We start from the raw sequence: 18,133 nt of genomic DNA, 5'->3' as shown, positions 1-18,133 counted from the left end.
ATCAGTTCTTATCCATGCCACTACAGTGCCTCATAAAAGTGTAATAGGTAGTCAAATTATATTTGAGAAATGTATGCCCCTAGAACACCTGATGGTGCTCCCTGCATGTTGGGCCTCTGTATGTGGCCAGGCTGTAGAAAAGTCTTCCACGTGTGGTATCACCATACTCAGGAGGAGTAGGAGCATCTATTTTGTGGTGTAATTTTTGTTATGTACATGCTATATGTTAGAAATATTGTATAAATGGACAACTTTGTGTAAAAAAAAAAAAAAAATGCGTTTTCATTTTCTTTCTACATTTTCCAAAAACTTGTAGAAAAAAATGATATGTTCAAAAGATTCATTATGCCTCATAGATTATATCTTGGGGTGTTTTCTTTCCAAAATGGGGTTATTTTTGGGGCGTTTCCTTTGTCCTGGTGCTCCAGGGCTTTCAAAGTGCAAGAGGTAGTGAGGAAATTAGATGTGTAATTTCTGCTCCTAGAACGCCTGAAGGTGCTCCCTACATGTTGGGCCTCTGTATGTGGCCACGCTGTGAAAAGTCTCACACATGTGATATCACCGTACTCGGGGGGGAGTAGCAGAATGTGTTTTGGGGTGTAATTTGTGGTATGCATATGCTGTGTGTGAAAAATAACCTGCTAATATTTGTGGACAAAAAAAAATAAAAAAAAAATCTTGGTTTTGCAAAGAATTGTGGGAAAAAATTAAAAACTTCAAAAACTCACCATGCCTCTTACTAAATACCTTCTAAAAAGGGGTCATTGGGGGGGGTATTTTTACTTGGCTTGTTAGGGTCTCAAGAAATGAGATAGGTCGTCAGTACTTCAGGTGTGATCAATTTTCAGAGCTTGGCACCATAGCTTGTGGACTCTATAACTTTCACAAAGACCAAATAATATACACCAATTTGGGTTATTTTTTACCAAAAATATGTAGCAGTATACATTTTGGCCAAAATATATGAAGAAGAATTACTAATTTACATAATTTTATAACCGAAACAAAGAAAAATGCATTTTTTTCTACAGAATTTTCAGTCTTTATTTCTTTTATAGCGAAAAAAAAAAAACCCAGCTGTGATTAAATACCAACAAAAGAAAGCTCTATTTGTGTGAAAAAAGGATGAAAATTTCATATGGGTACAGTGTTGCATGACTGCGTAATTGTCATTCAAAATGTGAGAGCACCGAAAGCTGAAAATTGGTCTGGTTAAGAAGGGGGTTTATGTGCCCAATGGGTAAGTGATTAGACCCTAAAACAAATACATTTAACCATTACATCCTATCGGGCCTTTGCACATAGTTATTCAGTGAAAAACACACTTCCTGCCCCTGGTTGGCTACATTCATTCCTCCACTGTATGTATGGAGGGATCCATTGTTTGCAGCCAGGCTGGACGTCAACCATTTTTACCATTGTTCATCTCCATTATATGAGGGTGAGGGGCTTGGCGGTTTACAGCCAAAAGATCAGATTGTTTCTGCTGTCTGTTCATCTTACAGTAAGTGACAAGGACACTGCTTTTGGAGTATATGTTTAAACAACTGCACCTTTTTGTTGTGGCACAAGCTTACTTTTTACTATAGTCAAATGTCTCCAACTATCAGGAAACATTGAAATATTTAGACTTTTTGGTTTTTGTATGATCATTCCTTCCCGAAGAACTTCTCATAGCTGAGTAGGACTGAACAAGGAAAAAGTTTTTAGCTACTGGAGCTTTCATTTCCTTGTAGTTTGTAAGTTGTGCTGTCAGTGAATCTAGTATAGGGAGTGAGAACAGCCAAATTATTTTCTGAGGAACTTTTCTTCTCTTGCAAATGAAGTAGACACATGTTTAATGACAACTTTTTGGGATATAAATTAGGTGTTGTATTTTGAGGTACGTAATCTTTCAGACCCAACAAGATTTACATGTGAAAAACAGCAAAGGTAATTTTGTAAAATACAGGACACAGGCTGGATGTTTATAGACTTTGGGTTATAGGCTGCTACCTTCAGGTGACTAGACAATGGCAAAAGCTTTGCTGGACACGTGTCCCCTGGGTATACTCCTATATTCCTACCCCACTCTGAGCAAGGTGGCACTCTTTACGTCTAGAGGAAAAGAGATTTCATCTCCGTAGATTGCTTTAAGTAAAGGGCTGGATTATTTCCTAAATGTACATAATCTAACTTGGTACTAACATTTAAAGGTAAAGTTGATCCAGGGAAAATCCGATTGCCTCTTGGGGGGATCAGGAAGGATTTTTTTTCCCCTGCTGTAGCCAATTGGATCATACTTTGCTGGGGGTTTTTTCGCCTTCCTCTGGATCAACTGTGGGTGAAGGTTTGTGTATATGGGATTGTATGGTTGTTTTTTTTATTGATTGAACTAGATGTACTTGTGTCTTTTTTCAACCTGACTATGTAACTCTGCGAGTCCTCTGTTTTTTGCTAGTGTCCTGAGGTGAGGGGTCACTTCTTTATGGGAGACATTTTCTGTTGTCTTTATTTTCCCCTTCATTTATTTCAAATTCATCAATCATTTCTTCACTGTCTTCTACCATAACAATAGCCGCAGTTTATGCTATAAAAAGATTTACTATTCTAATAGACTCCTTTTACTGCTTATAAATATTAATAGTCATATTAGTGGCTTCAGATAAAGAAAATGCGCCTTTTGGAGTGGCCCAGACAGAGCCCAGGTCTTAACCAGGTCTTAACCACATAGAGATGCTGTGGAATGGCCTCAAGAGAGCCGTTCACACCAGACATTCTACAGATGTGTCTGACCCTGAAGCAGTTTTGTAAAGAGGAATGGTCAAAAATTCTTATTGAACAGCTTGCATACGGTTATTGCTGCCAAAGGTTCAACCAGCTATTAACTCCAAGGGTTCCCTTACTTTTTCCTCCAGCACTGTGAATATTTAATCACGTAAAGGTTTTACCCCTTCATGACCAGGCCATTTTTTGCTATTCGGCGTTGCTCTACTTTAACTGGCAATTGTGTGGTCCTGCAACACTGTATGCAAATGAAATTCATATAATTTTTTCACACAAATAGAGCTTTCTTTTGGTGGTATTTGATCATCACCGGGATTTTTATTAAATAAACAAAAAAATTGAACATTTTTTAAAAAAGACAATTTTTTTTTTTTTTTTACTTTCTGCTATAAAACCTATCCAGTAAAAAATACCAAAAATCTAATTTCTTCATAAATTTAAGCCAAAATGTATTCTGCTACGTGTCTTTGGTAAAAAAAAAAAAAAAAAAATCCCAGTAAGTGTATATTGATTGGTTTGTATGAAAATTATAGTGTCTACAAATGATGGTGTATATACACCTGGAATTTTTTAATACTAGCAATGGCAGGGATCAGCGACCTATAGTGGGACCATGATAGTGTGCCAGGCAATCTGACACTGACGTCACCAGTGACACTAATACAGTGATCAGAGGTAATACTATCCACTATCACTGTACTAATGACACTGGCTGGGAAGGGGTTAACATCTAGGGGCAATCAAAGAATTAACCGTGTGCCTAACAATGTGTAATGTGTGCTGCTTTTACTAAGATATGTGCTTGTTTTTTCTCCCTGCGTTGCAGGGAGAAAAAAAGCCACATCGATGATCCGTGTACAGAGCCCTGTGTTGTTGGGAAACACAGGGCTCTGTAATGTGACTCATTAAGCTGATTAGCAGGTCCCAGACATAAATTATTAGCCAGGACCTGCTGGCCGACCTGTGCTGTAATGCATCACAGCACAGATGGGGCAGTGGGCGCACACCCCCTACCCAGAAATGCTGGATCAGGTACATGTGCAGAGCGGCTGCCCTTCTGCAGTAAGTTAACATGGTGCGGTCCGCAAGCGGTTAATGAGTGTGTTCAATAAAGACACGAGAAATTAGAACTTTGGGGTGTAATCAGCTTAAGGACATTGTGTTTGTCTATTGTTGTGACTTAGATGAGGATCAGATCACATTTTATGGCAAATTACTTCAGAAGACCAGTTAATTTCAAGGGGTTCACATACTTTATCTTGCTACTGTATGCACAAATATGTCCAGCATGTTTTCCATGGATAAAAACCTGCTGCACAGACAGTCAGAATATCCCTGCTGCGCTAAAATTATGGTGACAAATTTGCTATGGGAGTGACAGGTAATGTTTCAGTAGGTCATATATGGTCATCTAAGAGATATACTTTAAGATATGACCAATTTAATGCAGCTGTGTTACTGTTTTAGATCTTATCTTGACACTAACAATTCCATGTTTTTTCCACTTCTTACCAATATTTCTGACAGTTACAATTGCTAGGTTGATAAAACTGCTGCGTCATTTGTTCTTTGTTATATATTTGCTCGGAAATCTGTTCCCTGCTTTGTAAGGGCAAAATATCTGCATTAAATAAATTCCATATTCTTTGGTGGCGGATTAGAGAAGACTCAGATATCGAAACCAGGCACCAAAGAAACAGTCTAATTGGCTAAAACTGAAATATTGGCTGAGCACTAGGATTTTCTTATCTGATTGACTGCACACTGTACGTGTCAATCCATTTTGTGGATCTTATTAGTGAAGAAAAGAAAGTCTATGTCCTGGAGTATTTATCTCATCAGCCATGACTGCACAGCTAGACTTGATATAGTGTTCAGAGAAGTCCCACCAAAGCTGAGGGTATCTTCGCAAAGAGCTAATCTAATACCAGCATGGTACCTTAATGTCTAATAGTATGCCTTGTTACTTTTCTGTGTTTTCAGGAAATGTTTACTTCGATGTCCAGTCTGTTGGAGAAAGATATGGGAAGTTTATTGGTACTTTTTCAGATTTAAACTCTGAACCAGGTAATTTGTTAGTAGTACATAAACATACTATAGTATAGTTCTTGTATTCTTTATGAAATGTGCTGGGCTACCTTGCACAGATATACACACTAGCTATTCCTCTTGTACCAAATTGTATTGTAACTGTAATGTCTGCCTTCATTTTGTTAAAGCGGAGTTCCACCCAAAAATGGAACTTCCACTTTAAGTGACGGTGACCCCCTGACATGCCACAGTTGGCATGTCATTTTTTTTTGGGGGGGGGGGGGCGGATACCCTCTCTTTTTAGAGGCATCCAGCTCCCACTTCCTCCCGGGGCTCCACGGAGCCAAAAGGAAGATCAAACTCTCCCCCCTCCCTCCCTTCAATCTTCTGGGACACGTCACAGGTCCCAGAAGATAGCCCAGCCATTCACAGCTTGCGCTTGTGCAGTGCATGCCCGGCTGTGAAGCCAGGGCCGGGCGCCCACAGTTACAATGCCGGCGCCGCAGAGAGGAGGGGGAGAGGAGCGGGGCTTCGTTTGCCCGCATCACTGGACCATGGGACAGGTAAGTGTCCGATTTATTAGTAGTCAGCAGCTACACTTTTTTGTAGCTGCTGACTTTTAAATGGGTGGAACTCCGCTTTAAGCGCTGCACAAACTGTTGGCGCTATATAACTTCTGTATAATAATAATAACATACAAATATGAGTGCTATATGTACAATGTGTATTTCTAAAAACCTTCCATATATCAAATGAAAGATGCTAAAGAATGCCTTTTATGGCCAGTCTGATGAAACATGCTAGTTTTTTGTATGTGGAGACCCAGAGAGGAGATATACAATAAAAAAATTGATGAAAGTAGGGCCTGCATAACTTAAGATGTTTACCCTTACACAACTTCAAAAGAATAAGTGGGCCTTTGTATAAATAAGGTGGGTTCCACCAGTCCATCCGTAACCAAAATGTCAGTGGAGGCACCTAACTCCAACGTCCAGGAAGTTTATACGGCCCAGAGTTGGCACCATGCTTCTAGCAGCCTCAGTGGGATTCACCATGCACGTGCATCAGCTGACGGCCATCTTTGTAGTCATTCTCTATGGCAGGGATGCTCAAACAGTGGCCCGTGACCTCATGCTCTGGGATAGGGGGTCAGCAAACCCAAACTGCAGGTTGCTGACCTGCCATCCCAGAGCATCAGAGAAGATGGTGCTGGAGGAAGCAAGTGGCTGCCGGAGAAGCAGGAGCCACATAAGCCGATGCTTCCTTTGTAGCACTGGCTACTGTCCAGCTAGGGCAAAGTGCATTTTGTATCACTCCGCCTGGGACAGTAACCTTTATAACAGCCTAGTGATGCCAGCAGAAGCTAAAAGACAAAAAGGTTAGTTTATTAAACATCACAGTTTTGCACTGAGCATATTAGCAAGGGTCATTTGGCTGCTTTCATACTGATCCACAGGTGCAGCGCAGTGCACCTGCGGCTTTCCTGCAGGGTTAGCTGCACTGAGCCATAGACTTCTGTTATATCCTGTGGGCTTGGTGCACTCCTAAATGCAGGAGTTTTTGTGTGCTTTCAGAAAGTGCACCACACCTTCAAGACATAATAGAAGTCTATGGCTCAGTGCAGCTAACCCTCAGGAAAACTGCAGGTGCACTGCTCTGCACGGGCGGTGCGGGTAAACTGCAGCGTGTCAGTGTGAAAGTAGCCTTATAGGGGGGCTCAGGACAGTGAGGGCTTATTTACAATTGCAGTTTGGGAGATTGTAAAAACCCACATTTGAGATGTGTTTTTACCACACACCCATAACCACTGGTGTACGTCAGGGGTCATAATGGCGACCCCACACTATGCTCCGGGGGGTCAGTGCATCCTCCCTGTCATATTCTGTTTTACACAGGAGGGGCGGTGGGGACAGCATATATGGCCCGTGACTGGTTACCAAATCACTTATAGTGGAAGTCCATGCTAAAACTAAAATCCCTGCATATATAGCCACCCACAATCTAACACTAACCTATCTAGCCCCGTAAAGAAAAAAAATCAGTATACATACCTTTTCTAAAGACGATCCGACCTGATCTCCAGCAGCAGAAGCTCTGCAGAGGACATGGCCGACAATGGCTGTGAAATTAATGGGAAATGACATACTTACTATGGGGCTTCTGTTGTCCTCTGAACCTGCCTCCACAGCGAAGCCACGGCTGACAGCTCAGCGTGGGATTGGGTTGGATCACCTGCAGAAAAGGTATGTATAGCGATTTTTTTTTTTCTTTATAGGGCTAGATAGGTTAGTGTTAGAATGCTGGTGGCTATAGATGCAGGGATTTTAGTTTTAGCATCGACTTCGACTTTAAGTGGCCCTCGCTCTTTAAAAGGTTAAGCCCCCCCCTGGTCTATGGCTTCTCCTAGTGAATGCATGCCATTTTAAAGGCTGCCTTACACAGGTTTGCATTGACTTCATTCTATTTATTCTGCCAAAATCATAATTGGACATTGTTAGCCAGACTTTGGTTTGTGAACATACTACATCATTTTACATTTGAAGGTATTGATCAACTGACCTTAGCTTTGTTTCAATGGTTTTTATTTCAAGTTTTCACATTTTCCATAGTAAAACAAAAGTACAAAATATGTAAACAATTTCGTAGTGGTATTTGCAACACCACACTTTAAGGCAAATATAAACTTTCTATGATATGGTGCTGACATATTACCATCTGAGATGTAATTTATATTATTATTGCTACTACATTCGTGTTTTTCTAGTGGGGTCTGTGTCTAGGCTAAATTAACATTTTTAGATTTCGGCAAGATGACCCACATTATTTTGACAGCCCAATTAGGGGTAACAAATAGGATAGTTGTACCCAAAGAGAGGTAGTTTAAGAAGGAAGGAAGAATTAGAGTTGGAAATTTAGAAGGTGACCCCGACTTCCGCCCCCACCGACCCCCTACACCAATATAGTCCTAGAGTCTCCCATTAAATACTTGATCCAGGGACTCCATATCTTTTCAAACCGTTGCATATTATCATTTAAAGCTGCCGTCATTCATTCGTTAAGCATGGTCCTAGAGAGTTTGTGTTTAAGCTGGTCAAATGGCACCACCGCCGATTTCCATGATTTTGCTATTGTAATTTTAGCTGCTTGGGGATTTAATAAGGTTTACCTGGGTGAGGGTGTACACAAAATTGTACACTCTGGTCCAGTAGCGTCCCACCTTGGGGCACTGCCACCATATGTGGTACATCGTCCCCTGTTGTCCACAACCACGAAAACATTGAGGGGATGTCTCGGGTATAAAGGTCACCAGTCTTGCAGGGACCATATACCATCCCATTAAGACTTTGAAATTTGCTTTTATTAATGAAGTATTTATGATGGATTTCGTGGCCTCCTGGGCTATTTTGTGCCACTCATCCAGCTCAATACTCTCCTGCAGGTCAGCCAACTGAGCTTAGCTTCATCAGTTAATAGGCTGTTAAAGATATTTGGTTACATTACTACTCTGATAATTTTGAATTTCTCAACTCTTATGTTGCTGACAGCTGAAAGCGACAAGAGGTCTCCTAGAGATTTTGCATTATGGAAGTCTGCTAAACCCGAAGAGCCTTTCTGGGTTTCTCCATGGGGAAAAGGAAGACCTGGTTGGCACATTGAATGTTCCACAGTTGCAAGGTACATAGTTGTAGAAGTGCATATCAGCTGAATAAAAGACCCGGTAGCAAATGCAAGAAAACTTTATTTTGCCTTTTTTGTTTTCTGCAATGATAAACATGAGTGTTGAGTTTTAGGTTCCCATGGGGTTTTATTCTCTTAGTAAATAGAGGAGTAATGTACAGGGGGAAGGATTAGTTCCTTGCTCCAGGGCTGAAAACGATTCTATTGAATTAGGAATGTCTCAATACCTTATTATTGTATTCATTAGAGAAATATTGATCCAATTTTACTAGTTAGCAGCCAGGAACTCCTGAATCTAGCAGTAATACCCATTGGTTTACCTTTATTTGAATGTCTTGTTTTTGCTTATGGTGGGCTGTCCAAATTTAGAAAAATAGGGATGTTACAAGTAGTACCAGTAATAGCTACCAGTAACTGGAAACCTTTTTTAGCTTTAAACATTGATCCAGGTATTTTATCAAAATGTTACATTGATGATATGCAGTGTTATTTGGAAATAACAAAATGCATTAAACTGGTTTGCTCTACCTTGAACACATGTAAACACGATTGTAACAAATCTTGAGTTATGTAAGTAGAAACGCATTGCATATAGACCATTTTATGTCAAATACAATGTTTTTTATGGGCAGTCTGATGAAAACTGCTATCCATGTTTTATGTGTAAGGAGCAGGAGAGGACATTTGGAATCAATATGTAAATATATTGAGGGCCTGAATACCTGTGAAAACAATTATTTGCACATGCAGTGCTGGAGCACAGTAGAAGAAGAGTACCTGTATAGTTTTACCATGCCTTTAAAATGCAAGCAGTCATCAGCTATTGATGACCATTTGGCTTCTAAAGTAGCTGTAAAATCTCTTTTAGGTAATGTACAGTGAAGTATACTTGTTTATGGCGGTACTTTCTTTTTCCCTTACAGTTCTGTGTTTGGGAAACAGCTTGACATTCACACTGGTGGGATTGATCTAGCCTTTCCTCATCATGAAAATGAGATTGCTCAGTGTGAGGCCTATCACCAGTGTGAACGGTGGGGAAACTATTTTCTTCATAGTGGTATGTATCCTGACAGAATAAGTAAAGATAAATGTTTGTGTTCATTCTCAAAGTGGCCTCAATATGGAAGGCAGTGGGGCATGATCTACAGTGCTTTGCAAAAGTATTCACCCCCTTGGCTTTTTACCTATTTTGTTACATTACAGCCTTTAGTTTAATTTTTTTTTATCTGATGTGATGATCAGAACACAATAGTCTAAGTTGGTGAAGTAAAATTAGAAAAATATATACATAAAACTTTTTTTCAGAAATAAAAAACTGATAATTGGCATGTGCATATGTATTCATCCCCTTTGTTATAAAGCCCATAAAAAGCTCTGGTGTAACCAATTACCTTCAGAAGTCACATAATTAGTGAAATGATGTCCACCTGTGTGCAATCTAAGTGTCACATGATCTGTCATTTACATATACACACCTTTTTGAAAGGCCGCAGAGGCTGCAACACCTAAGCAAGAGGCACCACTAAATAATCACTGCCATGAAGACCAAGGAACTCTCCAAACAGGTAAGGGACAATGTTGTTGAGAAGTACAAGTCAGGGTTAGGTTATAAAAAAATATCCAAATCTTTGATGATCCCTAGGAGCACCATCAACTCTATCATATCCAAATGGAAAGAACATGGCACAACAGCAAACCTGCCAAGAGACGGCCGCACACCAAAACTCACGGACCAGGCAAGGAGGGCATTAATCAGAGAGGCAGCACAGAGACCTAAGTTAACCCTGGAGAAGCTGCAGAGTTCCACAGCAGAGACTGGAGTATCTGTACATAGGATGACAATAAGCCGTACGCTCCATAGAGTTGGGCTTTATGGCAAATTGACCAGAAGAAAGCCATTACTTTCAGCAGAAAACAAAATGGCACGTTTTGAGTTTGCGAAAAGGCATGTGGGAGACGCTCCAAATGTATGGAGGAAGGTGCTCTGGTCTGATGAGACTAAAATTGAACTTTTTGGCCATCAAAGAAAACTCTGGTGCAAACCCAACGCATCGCACCACCCAAAGAACACCATCCATGGTGAAACATGGTGGTGGCAGCATCATGCTGTGGGGATGTTTTTCAGCAGTCGGGACTGGAAAACTGGTCAGAGTTGAGGGAAAGATGGATAGTGCTAAATACAGGTATATTCTTGAGCAAAGCCTGTACCACTCTGTGTGTGATTTGAGGCTAGGGCGGAGGTTCACCTTCCAGCAGGACAATGACCCCAAACACACTGCTAAAGCAACACTTAAGTGGTTTAAGGGGAAACATGTAAATGAATTGGAATGGCCTAGTCAAAGCCCAGACCTCAATCCAATAGAAAATCTGTGGTCAGACTTAAAGATTGCTGTTCACAAGCGCAAACCATCCAACTTTAAGGTGTTGGAGCAGTTTTGCAAGGATGAATGGGCAAAAATCCTAGTGGTAAGATGTGGCAAGCTCATAGAGACTTATCCAAAGCGACTTGGAGCTGTGATAGCTGCAAAAGTTGGCTCTAAAAAATAGTGACTTTAGGGGGGGTGAATAGTTATGCCCATTGACTTTTTCTGTTATTTTGTCATATTTGTTGTTTGCTTCACAATAAAAAAAAAACATCTTCAAAGTTGTGGGCATGTTCTGTAAATTATATGATACAAATCCTCAAACAATCCATGTTAATTCCAGGTTGTGAGGCAACAAGGCACGAAAAATGCCAAGGGGGGTTAATACTTTTGAAAGGCACTGTACTTCTGTTTAGTTCTCAGTCCATCTTGGCTGCCACATTCCATGCCAGATTTATTATTTTTACTTGCATTACCTATTGATTTCCAGTGTACCTGAGGTTAATGGAACATACACTATATTGCCAAAAGTATTGGGCTGCCTGCCTTTACACGCACATGAACATTAATAGCATCCCAGTCTTAGTCTGTAGGGTTCAATATTGTGTTGGCCCACCCTTTGCAGCTATAACCGCTTCAACTCTTCTGGAAAGGCTGTCCACAAGGTATAGGAGTGTATCTATGGGAATGTTTGACCATTCTTCCAGAAGCGCATTTGTGAGGTCAGGTACTGATGTTGGATGAGAAGGCTTGGCTCGCAGTCTCTGCTCTAATTCATCCCAAATGTGTTCTATCTGGTTGAGGTCAGGACTCTGTGCAGTCCAGTCAAGTTTCTCAACCTCAAATTCGTTCATCCGTGTCTTTATGGACATTGTTTGTGCACTGGTGTGCAGATATGTTGGAACAGGAAGGGGCCATCTCCAAACTGTTCCCACAAAGTTGGGAGCATGAATTCTCCTAAAAAAGTCTTGGTATGCTGACACCTTAAGAGTTCCCTTCACTGACACTAAGGGGCCAAGTCCAACCCCTGAAAAACAACCCGCATCGTAATCCCCCATACCAAATGATTTGGACCAGTGCACAAAGCAAGGTCCATAAAGACATGGATGAGCAAGTTTGGGATGGAAGAACATGACCAGCAGCCTGCACAGAGTCCTGACCTCAAACCGATAGAACACCTTTGGGATGAATTAGAGAGGAGACTGCGAGCCAGGCCTTCTCGTCTACATCAGTGCCTGACCTCACAAATGTGCTTCTGGAAAAATGGTCAAACATTCCCATAGACACAGTCCTAAAACTTATGGACAGCCTTGCCAGAAGAGTTGAAGCTGTTATAGCTGCAGTGTGCCGACTCAATATTGAACCCTACAGACTAAGACTGGAAAGCCATTAAAGTTCATGTGCGTGTAAAGGCAGGCGTCCCAATATCTTTGGCAATATAGTTTAGCTCAAATGGAGCTTAGGCACAAATGACCGACCTTTGTATAGATTAAAAAGACAACCTTAAAGCGGAGTTCCACCCAAAAGTGGAACTTCCACTTATCTGTCTCCTCCCCCACAGTATTTGTAGCTGCTGACTTTTAATTTTTTACACCACTTTAATGGCTCATTCACACCAGAATGCAGTGTGCGCATGTTCACTGAGCTTAGCAAATAAAGTTAAGCTATGTTCACTTTGAGTAACCCAATCATTGGATTTTTTTTGTTACTGCATGTGATGGTTATGTGAACACAGGGTCAGTTATGTACTAAACTGTGTGAACATTCACTTTGCAAATTAAACCTTAGTGATTCTAAGCATTTTTTTTTTTTAATAAACATGTTATACTCATCTGCCCTGTGATGGCAGGCGGCAGAGGCGTAACTAGAACCTTCAGGGCCCTGGTGCAAGAAACCATGAAGGGCCTCCCCCCTCCCCTTTACATCAGGGTCTGCAGAGTTCCCCTTTACATCAGGATCTGCAGAGTTCCCCCTTGCACTGTAAAGGGGAATCCCACAGACTTTGATGTAAAGGGGATGATGTGAAGGGGGGACTCTGGTGACCACAGTAACCCCCCATAGACTGTGTGGCCTTGCTGGAGCTGTCACACTGACCTCCCCTTCTCCATTGCTTGGATGCAGGGTAGGCTCAGTCACACAGACCTTGGCTTTAATCCATCATTCGCTTCTCTTCTCCTCCCGGTGATCCCACTCCCCTTCTTCATATCACCCACCCGTTTAGTGTAACTTATCATCTCTTGTGCCCAGTTTGGTGAGACGCTGCAAGACAAATAACATTTGTCCCATATTTGTGGCTTTGGGTGCCATATTGTTGAAGACTAACTGAAGACTAACTCTACTCTGTGTATATGGGCAGACTTCAACAAAATGGCGCCAGCAGTGGAGACTTCGACCTCCTGGTGATGGAGTTCTGAGGGCGAGATGTCCTGTCTAGGCCTGTGTCTGGAGTGTGCAGCTCTTCATACTGACCTACCTTCCTCCTTTCTACAGATGTCACCGCACGCCCGCTCTGCCCCTATGCCCGCCCAAACTCGACCACCATTTGGCTGTCGGTGGTCCACAGTGGCGGTACAACAGGGCCCAGTCGCAAGTGCAACCTTTGCGACCCTGGTAGTATCGACACAGGTTGGCCGGAATTCCTCTCCCCCCACAGCTGCTGTCACATTTTATAATCAGCATGGTTGTGCTGATTATAAAATACTCCATCCAAACAGCTGCATAATTCAATCCCAGGGATCTTTGAATGCATAAACTACAAGTCCATACAAAGGTACAGGCAGAAAGCTAGAGGGAGTGTGTGCAGGAGCCTGACCTTGCACAATGCGCAAAAACCTGTGCATTAATTATTTTTTTGTTACAGGGTGAATTCACACTCTAAAGATAAAAATGGCATCTATGTTTGAAAATCTATTTAATTTTGCAGGCTAGACATTAGACACACTACTAGAGGGAGATGTAGAATATTTTGTTTGTGTGGACTATAATAGAACTACAAAAAGATATACATTTCTTTTTGCCAGTATCATTGGTGAATTGGCCACATTGCTATGCATGTAGATGGAATAACCTTATTAACTAGGTGTAGCCAGTGCACCTTCAGAATTGCAGCTTGTATCTGTTATTATTGAGTTTGTCTTTTGGTTGTCAACAGAAGTTGATGTTTTTTATGCTATTTAAAGTTGCCTGTTGGCTTATAAGTACAAAACTATAAGCTTTACTAGCCTCTAAGTTATATAATAATTTGAACATGCCTATAATCCTCTATAATAAAATTGTTAGACATTTCCACTTCTTTGTTGTAACTTGGCATCAGCCCTTTTATATTTCAAATGTACAATATAGCTATAAAAAAGCAGTAGGAGGAAGTAACTCAGAAGTAACTGTTTAGTATTATATAGACAGGCTAAAAAAATCAACAAAATATGTACTTGACGTGATTCCTGCCTCCACTCCCTTTAGATAATTATAATGGTGGAGCTGTGAAGCATAATTCCATTCAAATGGTTGTATAAGGTAAAGAAGTAGGGAACTGCAGCAGCCATACTCTGAATTTCACTACAATTAGGCTACTTTCACACTGGGGTGTTGGTGGGTGTCGGCGGTAAAGTGCCGCTATTTTTAGCAGTGCTTTACCATCGTTTTTGTGGCCTTTTTCGGCCCCTAGCAGGGAACTTTTAACCCCCACTAACAGCCGAAAAAGGGTTAAAAGCACCTGCAAAGCGCCGCTGCCCATTGATTTCAATGGACAGGGGCGCTGTAGGAGCGGTGTATACACCGCTGGTGTATAATAGAAAGCTCTATTTGTGGAGAAGAAAATTTAGTTTGGGTACAGCATCACACAACTGCGCAATTGTCAGTTAAAGTAACGCAGTGCCGTATCCCAAAAAATGGCCTGGTCAGGAAGTGGGTAAACCCTTCCACGGGTGAAGTGGCTAATCCCATAGAAAATATGTGGAGGGAGCTGAAGGTTCGAGTTCCTAAATGTCAGCCTCGAAACCTTAATGACTTGGAGAGGATCTGCAAAGAGGAGTTGGTACAAAATCCCTCCTGAGATTTTTGCAAGCCTGCTGGCCAACTACAAGAAACGTCTGTCCTCCGATTGCCAACAAGGGTTTTGCCACCAAGTACTAAGTCATGTTTTGTGAAGGGGTCAAATGCTTATCTCACTCATTAAAATGCAAATCAATTTATAACTTTTTTGAAATGCGTTTTTCTGGATATTTTTGGTGTTCTGTCTCTCACTGTTAAAATAAACCTATCATTAAAATTATAAACTGACCATTTCTTTCAGTGGACAAACATACAAAATCAGCAGGGGATCAAATACTTGTTTCCCTAACTGTATATATACTGTTTATTTTCAAGTATGTTTTCTTAACTCAAAATAGATTACTGGTCCATTAAGTAATGGATGATATTTGGAGATTAAGGAGATGGTTTAGTGTCACTTTAATGCTCCTCCGTGTACATTAATGTATTTATTTAGGCCTACTAACATGTGTTACTGCAGAAAAGAGTGTACTTTAATGCAGCAAGGTGATCTGAACAGTCTACACATAAGTTGGTTAATTTTTTACTGTCCTTGCCTTTGCCTGTGGCAAAAATATGCAATATAACACAAGTTATACCCAAACATGTTAACAGTCCCTGCCAGTTTTAAACCTTTGCATCTTTCCAAAAACACATGCATTTTTAACCACTTGCCGACCGCAATACATATGTATACATTGCGGTTTGCAAGTGGTTTACCGGGTTTATGGCTGAAGATATCAGTCATAACCCCAGTACCGTTTTTTTTTTAGCAGATGGCCGGCTTTCTTGTGAAATCGGTCCAAGCGGTGGGAGGGGGACATCCTCTCCTGCTGCTTGCCGGTGCATCTCGCGCTTATTGCTCCTATAGGAGATAAAGGAGTTAACGCTCTTTGATCAACTCTATGGCCTTGGAGGACCGGAGCGACGTCATGACGTCTTTTCCGGTCCAGGCTGGAGGGAAAAAAAAAATGTAAGCGAAAGGTCAAGGTTTTTTTTTTTTTTTTTTTTTTTTAATGATTGTTGATCTTTTGCTTTTAAAGGTAAAGAAGAGATTTGGGGTCTTTTTGACCCCAGATCTCTTCATAAAGAGGTCCTGTCATCCTTCTTTCTATTATAAGGGATGTTTACCTTCCTTGTAATAGGAATAAAAGTGATTAAAAAAAAAAAAAAAACGAACAGTGTAAAAATCAAATAAATAATAATAAAAGAACATATTTAAAGTGCCCCCATCCCTCTGTGCTCGCATGCAGAAGCGAACGCATATGTAAATGGTATTCGAACCACACTCATAAGGTATCGCCGCAAGCGCTAGACCTCATCTGTAACTCTAAACAGGTAACCTGTAAAGGCGTTTAAAACGTTGCCTATGGAGATTTTTATGTACCATAGTTTGTCGTCATTCCACAAGCGTGCGCATTTTTAAAGCATGACATGTTGGGTATCTATTTACTCAAGGTAACATCATCTTTCACATTATATGAAAAAATTGGTGTAACTATGGTGTTTTTTTATTTAATTCAGTAAAGTGTATTATTTTTCAAAAAAATTGTAACGGTTGCCATTGTATCACCTAGGGTCTCTGCTAAAAAAAATGTATAATGTTTGGGGTTATGAGTAATTTTTTAGCTAAAAAAATACTGATTTAAAGTTGTAAACAAAAAGTGCCAGAAAAAGTTTGGTCTTAAAGTGGTTAAAATGTACTTGTAATTGTAATGTAACTGATTTAGTCAGTGTTATTTTTTGTCAAGTCCCAGCAGGTCTGTTTAACAACTTTTGAGTATAAAAAAAAAAGACATCCTTTTAGTTGCCCCTTTCATGTATGATATAGCGTACTTGCCTATTGTTTTTGAAGTTTACTCATTTCTGAAGACAGCAGTTCAGTTGTCCCTGTCATCTGTGTCACTGTGTTGTAATAGAATATCATATCTGGTTAAACAGAAGCAGCCAATTTCTGGTCTAAGGGCTCATACATCCATGATCCACGAGGTACAGTACAAATGTCAAAAGGACAAGCGTACATGTTTAAGGGGTTTTATGGGGCTCCATCATCAGGGAATTAAATTGATAGCTGGAATCTAGATGGTCTTAGGCTTGAACTGGTGGAAAAAAATCTAATCTTTAAAATCTCAGTATCAAGAGCAGGCTCTAGCAGCTGATTGCAACCTTTTAGTATCCCCTGAAATAGGTTAACTTGTCTTTTTGACAGTTTATGATGAAATAAACTCTTTTTATGACATCTCAACATTTGGTCCAAAAGGCACCTGTACCACTTGGATTTCACCCAAAGATCCCCTTAGAGGCTTCTTGGTGCCCAACCAGTGACCTTGTATGCTTTACCATGGTTTACATCTCGACTGTTAAATGAATCTACATCCAGCACCTCCTACCTCCATATCTCACATGATCCCAAGATGCCAATCAATTGTAATGGATTAGTAAAGCTGCTTAAGGTTGTTTGTCATCTATACTAAATGGAGGCATCCATTTTTTGTCATTGCTCATACTTCCAGCATGTCACTACATTCTAGAGAAAGAATAAAGCTAGTTAAGTTGTTCCTGTCATCGCTGATAAAAAGTCAGCCATTTTATGGCATTGGCATACTTCCAAGATGCCGCTGCTTTCTAGTTGATTAATAGACCACTTCCTCATATGTTCCACACTGTCTCTAGTGTGTATTACTCATAGATGCATATCTAAACACACCTGAAGATATTCTAGCTCTCCTTAAATCTTGTCTTGTGTCCATGTGGATTTCTTTTTATTCCCAGTTCCCTTCTCTGCGCTTTAATCATTTTTTTTCTATCACAGTATTCTTTGCTTTCCTTGCACTATGAAGGTGACTTCATGGACCACTTGTACTTTTATTACCTTCTTTACTTACTCTCCAGCTCCTGTGTGTCATCACATTTTAATTGTATTTTAAGTAAAGTCTTCTCAATCAGATTTATTTTAGATGACAAAATGAGGACATTCTTTTTTTCCTCTCTCTTCTTAGGACATTTACATCTGAAAGGAAATGAGGAGAAAATGTCAAAGTCTTTGAAAAACTACATCACAGTGAAGGTAATTCCTGTGCCCACTGGTATTAGTGCTCCCTTCCTTTATTCCCATACAGATTTCAGCTGACTGAGCCTTTCCCATACAGCTTGACTGGTGGTGTTTGGGAATGACATCTGCTGTATATAAGCTACAAATAATTCATATGAGAGTGCATTGTTTTTCTGTTATCAGTCTGGGAACAAAGCCTGCTGCCTTGTCTAGC

General features: G+C 40.6%; 1 protein-coding gene across 2 annotated transcripts in view; it reads left to right on the top strand.

Annotated features, from left to right (window-relative positions):
• Window positions 1–18,133, top strand: part of CARS2 (cysteinyl-tRNA synthetase 2, mitochondrial) — a 204,340-nt gene that overhangs the window by 161,490 nt on the left and 24,717 nt on the right. For both annotated transcript variants that reach the window (XM_073614504.1, XM_073614503.1), the window contains exons 6-9: window positions 4,750–4,833; window positions 8,343–8,472; window positions 9,399–9,532; window positions 17,867–17,934. In XM_073614504.1, coding sequence (XP_073470605.1) covers window positions 4,750–4,833; window positions 8,343–8,472; window positions 9,399–9,532; window positions 17,867–17,934 — 416 coding nt within the window. The remainder of the gene's footprint in view (window positions 1–4,749; window positions 4,834–8,342; window positions 8,473–9,398; window positions 9,533–17,866; window positions 17,935–18,133) is intronic.

The sequence above is a fragment of the Aquarana catesbeiana genome, linkage group LG02 (genome assembly GCF_042186555.1).
Source record: "Aquarana catesbeiana isolate 2022-GZ linkage group LG02, ASM4218655v1, whole genome shotgun sequence".
In the NCBI taxonomy this organism is placed as follows: domain Eukaryota; kingdom Metazoa; phylum Chordata; class Amphibia; order Anura; family Ranidae; genus Aquarana; species Aquarana catesbeiana.
The sequence above is the reverse complement of the archived record's forward strand: the minus strand, read 5'-3'. Positions and strand labels throughout refer to the sequence as shown.